The sequence below is a fragment of the Pseudorca crassidens genome, chromosome 2 (assembly GCF_039906515.1).
Source record: "Pseudorca crassidens isolate mPseCra1 chromosome 2, mPseCra1.hap1, whole genome shotgun sequence".
NCBI lineage: Eukaryota > Metazoa > Chordata > Mammalia > Artiodactyla > Delphinidae > Pseudorca > Pseudorca crassidens.
Window position 1 is genome coordinate 165,480,032 of NC_090297.1, and position 14,761 is coordinate 165,494,792.

The 14,761-nt window shown below is 38.5% G+C and overlaps 1 protein-coding gene and 1 long non-coding RNA gene across 6 annotated transcripts in view; one reads left to right on the forward strand and one right to left on the reverse strand.

Moving 5' to 3' along the window:
- Nucleotides 1-383: 383 nt before the first annotated feature.
- On the reverse strand, nucleotides 384-3,695 carry LOC137220091 (uncharacterized). Its single transcript, XR_010941468.1, has 3 exons — nucleotides 3,586-3,695; nucleotides 3,252-3,399; nucleotides 384-714 (listed from the first exon to the last, which is right to left on the reverse strand). It is a non-coding gene; the product is annotated as an uncharacterized lncRNA (long non-coding RNA).
- Nucleotides 3,696-3,771: 76 nt separating this feature from the next.
- TAF1A (TATA-box binding protein associated factor, RNA polymerase I subunit A) overlaps nucleotides 3,772-14,761 on the forward strand; it is a 36,695-nt gene continuing 25,705 nt past the window's right edge. For 2 of the 5 annotated variants that reach the window (XM_067729698.1, XM_067729703.1), the window contains exons 1-4: nucleotides 3,779-3,909; nucleotides 5,321-5,455; nucleotides 9,358-9,527; nucleotides 13,851-13,964. In XM_067729698.1, coding sequence (XP_067585799.1) covers nucleotides 5,335-5,455; nucleotides 9,358-9,527; nucleotides 13,851-13,964 — 405 coding nt within the window. In that variant the 5' untranslated portion in view covers nucleotides 3,779-3,909; nucleotides 5,321-5,334. Of the gene's footprint in view, nucleotides 3,916-5,310; nucleotides 5,456-9,357; nucleotides 9,528-13,850; nucleotides 13,965-14,761 lie in introns of all 5 variants that reach the window. The other 3 variants (XM_067729702.1, XM_067729700.1, XM_067729699.1) reach the window with 3 other exon arrangements.

Below are 14,761 nucleotides of genomic sequence, written 5' to 3' on the forward strand. Positions count from 1 at the left end.
TACACAGCAAACCTCCTGAAGGTTCAGCATTTTGATTGATACAAGCAGTATAAATTAGGAACCGGAACGTAAATACCATTATGAAGACTGCACTCAAGAGTGGATCCTAAGCAATTGCACATGGAAAGAGTAAGAATTCTCTGCAAGTACAAAAGCTCATTCCAATTTAATTCTACATGGGATTTGAAACGGTATGGAATACGTAAGAGGATGAATCAATGACATCAAACTAGAATGATTAAACAGAGAATCTAAATATAACTTGATATTTCCCTTAGTTCTCACTGATTCTCTAGAACAATGCTGTCCAATAGCAATATAATTCCAGCTACATATGTCATTTAAATTTTCTAGAAGTCACATTAAAATCAAAACAGATGAAATTAATTTTAATAAATTTTATTTAATCCAATATATCCAAAATATCATCTCAACTTGTAATAAATATAATAATTATTAATGAGGCATGTTACATTCTTTATTTCATATGATATCTTTGAAATCTGGTGTGTATTTTACACTTACAGTACATCTCAATTTAGGTCCATTTAAAGGCAGCACAGCTCTAGAAAGTAGGGATTAAATATTAACACCAGATCCAAACCATATATTATACATATTTGCACATTATTTTGTATACATTTTAAAGAAAAGCAAAGCTTAAAATTGTGTTTTAGAATTTAAAATATTTTTGGCCAACCTCTCTTGGAACTTCTGTGGAAAGAGAAAGAATAATGGTGATTATCTCAAAACCTCCCAATTTTTTTGTTTGCAATCAGACTTTTGTTATTTTGTTATCATTTATTTTTCATAATTACCTTAAACACATTTACTATTCTTGGCAAACATAAACAAACCAAGAATGACATTTGAATGTGTAATAAAACAATTTGCACAAGAGCCCTTATCCCCTTAGGTTGAACTGTAGGAAAACAGTTGCAGAACATGTTACTTGTTTAGGCAAATGTTTCTCACTAGAGCTCTATTGTCATTTTGGGTGGAACATTCCTACCAGTTGCAGGATATATTTTGAATTATTTGGGATGACTGTAGAGGATTTTTTTTCCCCTTCATTCTTAACAAAAGAACATGCTTCTCAATTAAAACTTAGGAGAATATAGGTTGAGATGCAGTATGTAGAGTTATTTGGATAATAATTGTCATTATGTGGGAATTCCCTGGTGGTCTAGTGGTTAGGACTTGGCTATTTCCTTGCCGTGGCCTGGGATTGATCCCTGGTGGGGGAACTAAGATCCCACAAGCCGCGAGGTGGGGCGGTAAAAAAAATATTGTAATTAAGTAAATATACATCATCTTCATGATGGCTGATCTCATTTACCCCTTATAACCAGGTTTCCCCACAATAGAATGGAGTTACTCCTCGGCATTAACAGCTACCAGTTGTATGCTAAAGCACCCAGGAGAAGCAATATAGTCAGTGACTACCATAATGATTGAGATGTATGATGATACCAGTAATTATTTTTAGTATAGATATCTTTCGGATACAACAATCATCACTAATATGATCATGTATCTTTAAAATTTTATGTATGTGTGTATGTATACTAATCGAATCTGTTGTGAGCATAAACATTACTTGGTACTCTAGAGCAACTGTTGGCAAACTATGGCCAATAGGCCAAATCCAGCCTGCCACGTGTTTTTGTAAATAAAGTTCTATTAGAACACAGACATTCTCATTCATTTACATTTATCTATGACTGCTTCTGTGCGGCAACAGGAGTTAAATAGTAGTGGTGATAGAGAGACTGTATCACCCAGAGTCTAAAATATTTACTGTCTCTTTAGAGAGAGAGTTTGTTGACCCCTGCTGCAGATTGTAAGCTAAAGGTCAGCAAAAAACCTACACAAATGATTTTTCTTTTATGGCTAGAATGAATTTTATGGAATGAGATCAAGGAGCTGTTAGTTGTCTTGGGCCAAGGTCTCTTCCTTATAGAGGAGCATTTAGGACTGGAAATCTTGACACTGTCTCATGTCAGAGGTGAGAAAACCTGGTGAAGTTCATTTTAATGAGGTTTAAGAAGTATCTTTTCTAGAGAATTTTCAGGTGAATCTAATCTTTCTAATTGGTGCCTGAAACTATTAGATTGCAGGGAATCTAATAAAGCTTCATGGGAATAACTGAAAGGTTTGTGGGAATAATATTGTCTAAATAAGAGTTTGCAGTTTTAAAAAAATGTAATTCATCATGTTAAGTTGCTCTTTGGCACAACGCAATTGTAAGAACATCTTTTTGTTCCTTAGAACATGTTTTCCCTTAGATTGGAATCTAGAAGTCTTTGGTATGCTTTGCTTTGTTTTATGTTTGCATTTTTGTCATGCCATTTCTTTTTTTTAAATCTTGTTTATGCTATTGGTAGTATAGTCATTTTCTTTTTACTCTCTTCTCTCCAACACATTTTCTACCAGAATTGTACCATGGAAAATGAAAGAGGTAGGTAGAGCACAGAAAGATATCAATGTTAGTTCTTAACGTTCTGTCTTTTGTCTACTGTTGTCTACAGTTGTCTGATAATGTTAAGGTAAATCGGAAAAATCTTCCCCATTTTTGTGGGAGCATGAATTTCTAGCCAGATAAAATCCATTCTAGTTTGGCTTTGGTGAAATTATACTTCATAGCAAGGGAAGAAATGTAGCCAGACCAAACCTTTATACTAGAAAAGTATGGCTATATTATTTTCTGTGTGTCCTCTTGGACCACAACTGTCATTTATCAGCCTTGCCTGTGGAGTTAGAGCAGGGGCTTGAGTGAGACCAAGGATTTATGACACAAAAAGCAGCAGGAGAATTTTTCTCACAAGCCCATAGCTACTGCACAGTTATTTATGAAGAGAACATATAATCAAGTATTTCAGCATTTTAAGGAATCCCTGTACAAACTCTCACTAGACCCTTTAATCACCTGTACAATATTGTGATTCTGCTCAAATGCTTCACTTTCAGGGCAGGGGAAACTCAAAAGATACCTGTGGGAGCCCATGCCATTATTTGTGCAGCCTTAGTTATGAACAAGACTCTTGTAATGACTTTAAAGCTGCTTCTCTTTAACTTTCACTACTTAGTCCTAGTTCCGTTCTCTGATGCTACGAAAAAAGTCTGACTCTTCCTTCACAGATGAACCCCCAAATTTTGGAAATATTGTGTTCCAACGAGTCTCTGCTTTTCCAGGATCATCTTCCCTAGAACCCCTCAATTTCCCCTCATTTCACATTTAACCATCTTACGTTCAACCCTTATTTCATAAGTTCGTCAACGTTCCTCATGAAAAGTGACTCCAGACCAGTGCACAGAACCACTGCCGCTGAGAAGGAAAAGATATTTTCGTCCAAATTTTGGGGAAGCAGTCAGGGTCATTTTAATTCAAAGCCAAACCTTTAATGAAAAAGAAAAAAGATTTCAAGGAAGCAATTAACAGGCTATGCAGAGATTTATCTTGTTAGGGCCACGAGCCGCGCCTCCGAGGCTCGCTGCTCGCGCCAGCAAGCCAAGCAGTAACTGAAAGGTCGTCGTACAGGGAACTACTCGGGCAAAGTGACATTCTGCTATTTGGACTGTTACCCTCATCCAGCCGACCTCACGTTGCATTAATCTTCGTTTGCAATTAAAGTCTCCCACTTCTTTCTGCTCAGACAGATTAAGATGTACACCTAGGTCCAATCCAATGGGAAGGAGGCTGTACACAGCCACTTCCGGGTCACTTCCGGGTCGAGGCGCCTCCAGCGCCCAATCGGGAGTTAGGGGCGGGGCTGCGCCTGCGCGCCGCCGGAACGCCGGGGTCAGGTGTTGCACTTTCGCTCTCAAGTCGCTAACTCCGTGAGAGTTTGCCCACGCTCGTCCGGAGTCTGGAGACTGAGTTTGGTGTCGCAGAAGAACTCTGGCTTTAGTCAGGTAAGTCCCGCGGTTGTCTTCCACCTCATTGCCTGCGTTCACAGTGGAACGGGAATGGCTGTAGTAGGATTCACCTGTGTTCTCCTCATATTTTCTCCTGATCCTCTGAAACCTTGAGTTCTGAGGGCGAGCCTGGAGGGGTGGGGCAGCTTTGGTTACCGTGACAACTGCAAGACACCAATTTAGGCTTTGAGAATTTGGGAAGGGAGAGCTTCTTCTGGAATGACTCCTTAAAATACGTGTGAGTCGGGTTCAAACTCAAGTGTTATTTCAAATTCTGTGCTCGTAACCACAGAATTTGATTGTTTTTTTGTTTGTTTGTTTTTTTGCGGTACGCAGGCCTCTCACTGTTGTGGCCTCTCCCGTTGCGGAGCACAGGCTCCGGACGCGCAGGCTCAGCGGCCATGACTCACGGGCCTAGCGGCTCCGCGGCATGTGGGGGATCTTCCCGGACCGGGGCACGAACCCGTGTCCCCTGCATCGGCAGGCGGACTCTCAACCACTCCGCCACCAGGGAAGCCCCAGAATTTGATTTTGAAAGGTTTATTCGGGTTGTGATGTGGAGAAGCCAAATTTGAGGCAGGGTAAATAGTTAGAAAGCTAATGTAGCAATCCAGACACAGTTTGAAGGTGTCCCGAGCCAGGGGAGTGGTGTAGAGTTGCGGAGCAGAGAGAAGATAGGAGAAGTACTAGCAGGTAGTACCAGCAGGACCTAATAATCAATTGGATATGTGGAAGGAGGGAGAGGGGTCCTGAGCATCTGGACGGTTAACTCCAAACTCAGCTTGGCACAAGGCTGTTTTTGTAGATTCTTTTCCCACCATCTGCCTTCCGCCCCCCTCCTCCACGCACACCCCAAACTCTGTACATGCCAAGTGTGTTTGATGTTCTAGTTACCAGAATATTGTCCTCACCTTTTTGTGACACTGAGCCAGGTTACATAGTTTCACTGAGCCCTTCAGTTTTTTTCAGCATGAAAATGGAAGAAAGTAATACCACTTACCTCCGGATTTGTGTAAGGATTAAATTAGATACTTTGTAGCCCTGGTGTACAGAAGGGGCCCAATAAATGTTAACTACTACTGTTATTATTTGTCATATTGTTTTATTATACATTATTTTGATGTTTCTTCCCCTAGATGACTTTTTTTAACTTAAAAGGTTAGTATCTTATCTATCTTTGTATCTTCTTGAAATATAGTAGTAGTTGCAGTTGTCTTTTTTTTAAATGGGTCATTGATTTTGGCTGCTGCTGACATAATTAAATTCATTTCTTACTTTAAAGGAACTACCAGATACAATTAATTTTGTTGATCATTGATATTTATTAGATAAAAGATGGCTGTCTTTCTGTATAACTGAGAAGCCTGTGGATTAAGATGTACAAAAAGTAACTGATATTCTCAGTCTGGAATAGGTATGAGTGATTTCAGTGAAGAATTGATAAGGCCCACAACAGAGGATGAACAGGGGGAACCGCGTGCGCCCTCTGGTACAGGGATGTGCTTTCCTTGGCTCCAAAAGCATATAGAAACCATAGGTAAGTAAAATAACATATAACCATTTCAGCTCTAATGCAAGGAGATGATAAGATTCAATATAGATACAAAAATGGATAACCAAGCTGGTTCAACTTTCAAAATAAGAATGTATGAGGATTTTTTTTTAGGCTGTTAATAAAAAAGAAATAATAAAAATAGATTCTTTTTTTCTTTTAGAATGCTTTTCCTTTGAATTAATAACAGTCTGTATTACGATAGATACACTTTTTTCCCCCCAGTAATACTTACTGAGCATTTATTATATCCCTGGCATTGGTTAAATATTGGGAATACATAGTTGAAGAAGATATGATCTCTACCACTGAGGAGTACATACCAGAAGTTTCTGTTGAATTGCATTGAAATAAGCCCTAATAGAATTGATCTATAATAGATTTCAAGAAAGGAATATTTTCTTCTATTTTCATCTAATGTAGAAATAAACAAGTTTTTCCATGGAATAAATTCCTTATCAGAATATATAAAAGAAGCAGTTGTCTGTATGTTGGCGTGTTGGGTCGCGTAGTCCTGGGAATACATTTGAACCAGCACTTTTCTAATTGCCCACAAATATATCTTTCTTAGCCTGGCTTTCTTTCCCCTTGACTGAGATTCCCTGGCTCCTAGAGTTTAGCGCTTATTTCTTTATTTTTTAATCTAAATACCGTCTCATTTAATTATCTCAGTAAATTAATCCTCAGTAAATCTATGTGCTAGGCATTTTAGAGATGAGGGAACTGAACTTCAGAAGAAGTTAAAATTCTTAATGCCGGTATCAGGAGTCAAATCCAGGCCTATCTGATCTCAAAGCCTACATTGAGATACATATATTGAAAAAAGGGATAATAGATGTAAAGTGCCTAGCATAGAGCCTCATGCATAGTGAGTGTTGAAAAATAATAGTTTACTTCCTCTTTCCTCATTTTATTTTTGCTGAATTAATGTACATGGTTTGAGCCAGGTTTGAATGAATGGTACTTCAGAGGGGATGCTACCACACCCCTTGTAGGGAACTAGTAATCTAAAGTTTCTGCTAGTTTTAAGGCATACCTGGGCATGTGTCTGTCACCAGTGTTCTATAGAGAGCTTGAGTCAGTCCACAAACAAGTAGGTTTAAGACCAGAATTTACATGCTTAGACATGTTTTATATATTACAGATAGCCTGTTAAACCCCAAATACTTCCTGTCTGCAATGAGAATATAGTTGCAGGTAATGTTGACATTGTAGTGGTAATTAACCATAACAGGAAAACACAATTGCCTAACAATTATTTATATTTTATTCTCTTAAATTTCTTTTGGCGTTTTGAAGGGTGTGTCCCCTAGAATAAAAACTTTGAAGGTGGGCACCAATCTGGAATAAAGCTGTATGGTGAGCACTTAGAATAGTGCTTGGCTGTGGTAGTGCTCAAAAAATATTCGTTGACAGGCTGACAAGTTTCCAGGTTATTTCAAGGAAATTAGAAATTAGGTTGGTGGCACTGGTTCTTTATTGTACCTCATTCCATCAAATTTATTTTCCTTGACAGTTATTCTTAAAGTGTATCAGCAACAAATAAGATTATCTTTTGCTCACAAAGGGTGAAATGAGAGCTACTCCTGAGGTAATTAGGCTCAGTTGGAAGACAGGAGGGGAATTTTCCAAGGATTTATGTATCCTAGTCTAAAGTTGATTTCCAGTTTGAGCTGTGAAAACTTGAGAGGTAGAAGGGAGTCTGGCCTGAGATCAGTTTTCCTTTAGGTGAATAACCGAGGTTTTAGGGAAGAGGTATTTTGTCACTTTCTTGGCGTAGCTGCCTGGTGTTGCTGCTGATACTGGGAGTTTGGGTGTAGATCCTGTTAAATGCAGCTTCTAATTCAGAGAGGTGGGTGGGACATAGTATTCTGCATTTCTAATAAGCTCCCTGGGGATACTAAGACTACATCAGGATCCCCAGGTGATTTGTATGTACATTTAAAAAGTTTGAAAAGCACTGGTCAAGAGAAATAGTCTTTGGGACTTCCCTGGTGGTCCAGCCGTTAAGACTCTGTGCTCCCAATGCAGGGGCCCCTGGTTTGATCCCTGGTCAGGGAATTAGATCCTGCATGCGGCAACTAAAAGATCTGGCACACAGCAACTGAAGATCCCGCGTGCTGCAATGAAGATGCCGCATGCCACTACTAAGACCCGGTACAGCCAAATAAATAAATAAATAAATATTTAAGGGAAAAAAAAAAGAGAGATATAGTATTCTACTTTTTTTTCCCCTGAAGAATTAGGTACTATCTTGCACAGTTTTAAGGTGCCATCTAAAACTTGTATCATAAGTTTGAGAGTTGCAAAAGGCATAATTTTTGGCATATATTGGCACTTTTAAATGAAATTATCATGTGACTTAAAAAAATAATTTGGTGGAATCTAAATGATATAGGGATGTGATACCTTTATCATCCATTTAGTATTTATGAAAAAGCTTTTAATAGATGGAAATTTTATATTGTTCCTTTTTCTTTTATACTTTTATTCTTGCCATAAAGTATGTATCTACATTTAATTAATTTTTGCTAATATCCTGTAAGGTTTTAAGTATTAAAATCTCTTCTGGATTGAGAAATCATTGTAATTGATTTTTGTACCCACCGAATCAAAATAACATAAGTAGTGTTACAAGTTTTGTTAAATTTTAAGTATTAAAGGTAAATTTTTATTGCTTATTTATCTCAATAAAATGGGTAAGGTTATCACTTTTTTCCAGTTCTTATATCTGTGGATGAATATTACGTATTCCTAGAATGAGAAAAGATTTAGCTTCAATTCTACTGTATTTTGTTTTAATTGGTGGAAATTCTGAGAAAGTTTAGTCACATAAGTAACTAGCTGGCAATGAATGGAGTTTAATTATAGCAATGTATCAGGTCTTTGGATTCCTTCTGAATTATTTATGAAAAAATTACATAGTGATCTAAAATAAAAAATTATTAGGTTCTCCTACAGTTTTGATAAGCAAAGAATTAAAAATCACCTGACTTGCAAATGGATGTGTTAGAGTCGTTCACTTTCTCAACACTCAACACCTGTATTTTCACCTTAAGGTAAAATATGATTTTGATCATGAAGCCTTGTGTATAGGCACAGTTTCCTAGGAGATCAACTTTAGGAAAGAGTATGTGAGAAAGTTGAAGATCTGCAAGTTGATTGCTGTAAAACTATCTTTGCATGGTACTTATTAGTCTCTGTGTACTCCCAGGGGTGAGGGTACCCCAAATGGAAGACTGCTGGCCTGTACGCGTCTTTAGTAGCGTGGGAAGAGAAGAGGTGGCAATATGCCACCTGTTACTCATAACCGGGGTTGTAACTAAGCACAAATATTCTTAACAAGAGGATTGTCAGTACTTTAGAGATATAAATGCCAATGTCTACAGTTATTATAATCTCATTTGCATTTACACCATTGAGTTACTGGGAACTCAGTCCTTAAAAAATAAAAGTGCACCTCTTGGTGTTTTCAGAACATAGGTAGGTAAAAAAAGACCATACTTTCCTAGGATGACCCTGATGATTTTTACCCATTCTAAATACTTGGGACTGTGCTTTTGGGGTCCTCTTTAAGAGATTCTTCCCAGATTGTTCAGTGCAAGGATGAAAGGACAGTTGAATCAGATTTGAAGGATCTGGTGATCTCGGTAGCCCAAGAATGTCAAATTAGACATCTTCTAATTAGACATTTTTTTCATTTGCTAAAACTAGTTAAAATGGGTGGAAGAGTTTGTTTCAAATGGAACCAGCTTTGGAATTGGGGATGGGTTGGGTTAAGTAATACCTACTGCTCTACTTGTTAAAACTATGCTTATCAGAAATGTTTCTTGAATTGTTGATTTGTGGTCACTGTGGGTCAAGACTCTCCTCTTTAACCCTGATAGCGACTGGAGGAAAACAGGAGAAGGATTTTGCGCAGACAACAAGTGCTTGTTTAAGTCTTATCCAAGAAGCTCTGCTGAAGCACCAGTGGCAGCGAGCTGCAGAATACATGCACAGTTACTTTCAGATCTTGGAAGATTCAGATAGCAACAAGAGACAGGTTGCACCGGAGGTAAGTAAGGTCTGAGTCCGCTGGAAGATAGGACAGAATCCTGGGAGTTTTCTGCCTTTTGAACTTCACCCAGAATAGCTTTTGCTATTGATTGATTTTACTAAAAGCTACTAAAAGTGGTTTTGGGTAGAGAGTTTGTATGAGGACGTTTTTTTGCACACTTCTTTTTCCTATTATCATTTTAAAGGAGACAAAAATAGTTTTAAATCTGAATTTTCAGATTCCCCAATACTCATTCATTTAAATAATTCTTTCCCTGTGTCCTTATTTTCCCCTTTCTGTAGGACGTTCCCCATCTTCAAGCAAACATGTTATTATTTCTCCCATTTAGCATCATCTCTTGACCCCTACTTCTTCCACAGGCTGTGCCCCATTTCTCCATTCTGCCTTTCAGCAAAACTCCTTGAGAGAGTTGTGTGTACCCGTCCATTCCAAACCCTTTCCAGTTAGACTACCCACCAGCCATCACCATTTTTACCAAGTTGCTTTGTCAAGGTCAACAGTGATCTCCATGTTGCTGAATCCAGTGGCAGATTCTCAGTGCTCATCTAACTTGATCTGTCAGCAATATTAAACATAGTAGATCATTCCCTCCTGTGTGACATAGCTTCTTTGTCTGGCTTCCAGGATGCAGTACTCTCAGTTTTTTCTCCTACCTCACTGGCCATTCCTCAGTCTCCTTTTCTGATTGCTCCTCTTCTCCTTTGCTTTCTGACGTGGGACTACCCACGAACTCTAACCCTTAGTTGTTATCGTTATCTGAACTCACTCTTGATGATCTCATTCAGTTTCATAGCCTTACATTCAGTCTGCATGCTGGCGATCCCCAATTGTGTATCTGGGGTCCTGACATCTCTCTTCAAGTCCAGATTTCTGTATCCAACTGTCTTCTCAGCGTCACCTCTTGATGTCTAATATCAGCTAGTATGGTATGTCATATCATAGTAACATATCTAAACTAGCTCTTCTGATATTCCCTGTCCAGCCTAATTTTCCTCATCTCAGATGACATTTCCTTTATGTATCTAATTGTGAGGGCCAAACTCTGGGGTGTTTTTTCTTTTATACCCCATATCCAAACCATCAGAAAACCCTGTTAGCTCTACTTTGAAAGCACGCTCCCTGCATTCTGAGTACTTCTCACCTCCTCCATTGCTGCGCCTGGCCTCAAGTCCCTCTCACCTCACTTAGATGACTTCTTGCCCTCCCCCACCCCCGCAGTCTATTTTAAGCATAACCAGACTGATCCTTTTTTAAAAAAAAAAACTGGTTTTATTGAGATATATTAACACACCATACAACTTGCCCATTTAAATTGAACAGTTCAGTTCAATTGCACAGAGATGTGCAACCATTACGGCAATCTAAATTTAGAACAGTTTTTGTCTTGCCCAGAAGATACCCTGTACCCACTTGTAGTTGCTCCTTTCCAACCCCCAGCCCCGGGCAACCACTTATCTACTTTCTATTCTGGACATTTCATATAAATGGAATCATATAGCATATGGCTTTTTGTGAATGAATTCTTTCACTGAACATAATGTTTTCAAGCCTTTCCATATTGTAGCATATTAGTACATCATTTCTTTTTATTGCAAAATAATATTCCAGTGTATGGCTTTATCTCATTTTATGTATCAATTCATCAGTTTTTAGACATTTGGGTAGTTTCCACTTTTGGTTACTATGAATAATGCTGCTTTGAACATCTATGTACAAGATTTTTTTTTTTTATGTACAAGTTTTTGTATGGACGTTTGTTGTAATTTCTCTTGGGTGTATACCTAGGAGTGGCATTGCTGGGGCATAAAATACATGTAACCTCTTAAGGAACCACTAGACTGTTTTCCAGAGTGACTGCACCATTTTACGTTCCCACCAGCCATATACGAGGGTCCCAACATCCCTACATCCTCGCCAACCGTATTATTGTCTGTCTTCTTGATTTTAGCCATCCTAGTGGTTGTGAAGTGGTATCTCATTGTAGCTTTGGTTGGCATTTTCCTAATGATTAATGATGAAGCATAGTCCTTTTTTTTTTTTTTTTTTGCGGTATGCGGGCTTCTCACTGTTGTGGCCTCTCCTGTTGCGGAGCACAGGCTCCGAACGCACAGGCTCAGCGGCCATGGCTCACGGGCCCAGCCGCTCTGCGGCATGTGGGATCTTCCCAGACCGGAGCATGAACCCGTGTCCCCTGCATCGGCAGGCAGACTCTCAACCACTGCGCCACCAGGGAAGCCCAGCATAGTCCTTTTAAAACATAAGTCAAATCATGTCACTCCTCTGCTGAAAACACTGCAGTGTCTTCCCATTTCACTCAGAGTAAGAGCCAGAGTCCTTCAGATTGCCTGAAAGTTCTCTGTGCTCTGCCCACTCCCTTTCCCCCTTTGACCTCATCTCCTATTACTGTCCAACTTGCTTTTCCTTCTCCAACCTCACTGGCCTCCTTGCTCTTCCTTAAACAACCATACTCCTTCCTGATTGCCTTTGCCTTTGCTATTTCTTTTACCTAGGAAGGTCTTTCTTCAGATATCACTATGGTCACCCTCCTTCAAGTCACACCTTCAGTGAGCCCTACCTTGACTATTTAAAATTGTAACTGGGGCTTCCCTGGTGGTGCAGTGGTTAAGAATCCACCTGCCAATGCTGGGGACACGGGTTCGAGTCCTGGTCCGGGAAGATCCCACATGCCGTGGAGCAAGCCCTTGTGCCACAACTACTGAGCCTGTGCTCCAGAGCCCACGAGCCACTACTGAAACTCGCGTGCCTAGAGCCCGTGCTCCGCAACAAGAGAAGCCACCACAATGAGAAGCCTGCGCACCACAATGAAGAGAGCCACCGCTCACCGCAACTAGAGAAAGCCTGTGCGCAGGAACGAAGACCCAACGCAGCCAAAAATAAATAAATAAATAAATAAAATAAAATTGCAACTGCACACCAACCCCCTTCACTTTCCAGCTGGCACTCCTGATCCCTTTATCCTGCTTCATTCTTTTCCCATAATACTTGCCAATTTAATTATTATATTTCTTGGTTATTGTCAGTCTCTCTACAATAGAATGTAAATTCCACAAGGGCAAGGATCTAGAACAGTGCCTGGCATATATTGTTAAATTTATTCTGTAAAAGACAGTTTATCCACAAATAACTTCACATGAATATCTCAAGTAGCTTTTACTATTACAGTAACCATTGCATCAGTTAGATATTTAATAGAGCCAAAAAATATTAAAGAAAAAAATTTAACCATTGATTGAAAGTTTAGTAATGGACTAAAGTTATATAGATCTGTAAAACATTGGGCAAGTTACAGTCTCTTTTGGTCCAGAGTTTGTTTTACAAAATGAAAGAATTAAATCAGTGGTTTCCAGACACTTGTTTGGGCTCTGTTTAAATCACATAGGGCTTTTGTTTAAAATATAGATTCCTGTGCTGCACTCCAGTTCTACTGAACTGAAGTCTGAATCCCTAGAATATTTATTTTTAAGTGGTGTCCCAGGTAATTCTTACATACAACAAGGTTTAAGAACCACTGTGATAGGATAATCTCCACATTTTCTTTAAGCATCAAAATACTGCAATTTGGTGTTCTGTAAATGAAATCTTGGTCTTTCTGAGTTGGGAAGATGAGTATTACGATTACACAAAACAATCAGTATGTATGTTCAGAGAAAGGATTGATTTAAAATCCACTTAAATTTACTTTGAAGTCACTATTATTGAAGTACTTTAAATTGGGGTAAGAGAATAGACCATGCAAAAGAAGAGCTCCAAGTTCTGTCACCAAAGTTTTGGTGGTCTGGGGTGAAAATATTTTTATTAAAATTTGTCCATAGCCGATAAAAATTCTTAAATTGGAGCTCTAAATATAGTCTAAATATAGTCAATAGTTGTAGATACTTGATAGGATCTCAAGAAACATCTAGTCCATAGCTCTCATTTGGTAGATAATAAAGATGAGGCTGAGAGCAGTGAAGAAGCCAATATTAATAGAACCCAAGTTTTCTGACATTAATATTCTTCCTGCTATACTAGTTAAAAATGTTATTTTCAATATGTATCTTAACTGCTTACCTTCTTTAGACTACTAACTACTATTGTAGTTACCTGGTATTTTCACTTAATCAGCAGAAAAGATTTTTATCCCATAAGATATAATATTAGTTTCACTGGGTAAAGTACAGTAAAATGTTGACGGTAGTGGTGTCTAGAAAAAGGAACTATAGGTGGTTTTTTAACGCTGTAATCATAAAAAAATAGCTTTCTTAGATATTGGTTAAGGCAAGGATTTTACAGTTTTGTTAGTAATTTCTGTTTTGACAGATTATTTGGAGGCTTGGAAGTGAAATTCTTTATTATCATCCCAAAAGCAGTGTGGAGACTTTCAATACCTTTGCTGACCGGATGAAAAATATTGGTGTCATGAATTACTTGAAGGTGAGTATACAGGTTTTGTGAATTTACATCTGGGGCATTCATTTCTAAAAATTGCTTGTCTCAGTGATAAGGTAGGTAATGTAAAAGGCATGAGAAACGGGGTAAGACACCTGGGTCAATAAGAGAAGCTGAAAGAAAGCAGCATCGTGAGAACCATTTACTTTTCCATTTCCTGTTGCCTACCACGTTGTCTGAGTGAAACTATCTTCTCTTTGTGTATCTCTGGCTGCCAGAGTCAGTCCTTCAGAGGTGGCAGTTGTGCTTCATTATGATGTTGGGCCAAATTCTAATATGTTTACTTAAGTCAGTTGAGATCTCTGAGAATTGATGCTTTTGGAAAAGGGAAACAGCTAAACAAATTGGGAATTTGAATACTTGAGAAAAAAATTGTTTCCAGCCTTGTTGAGATATAATTGACATATATCATGTAAGTTTAAGGTATAAAATGTGATGATTTGATGCATGGATGTATTGCCAAATGTTTACCATAATGAGGTTAGTTAATGCCTCCATCCCCTCACATAACTACCATTTTGTTGTTGTTGTTATGGTGAGAATGTTAAAGCTCTATCCTCATAACAGTTTTCAAGTTAACAGTGCTATAGTCACCATGCTGTACATTAGATCCTCAAACTTACTCATCTTATGATTGAAAGTTTGTGTCCTTTGACCAACATTTCTCCATTTCTCCACCCCTCAGCCTGTGGCCAGCATTTTACTCTCTTTCTATGGGTCGGATGTTTGTAGATTCCACATAAAAGTGAGATCATACAATATTACAATTTTCTGTCTGACTT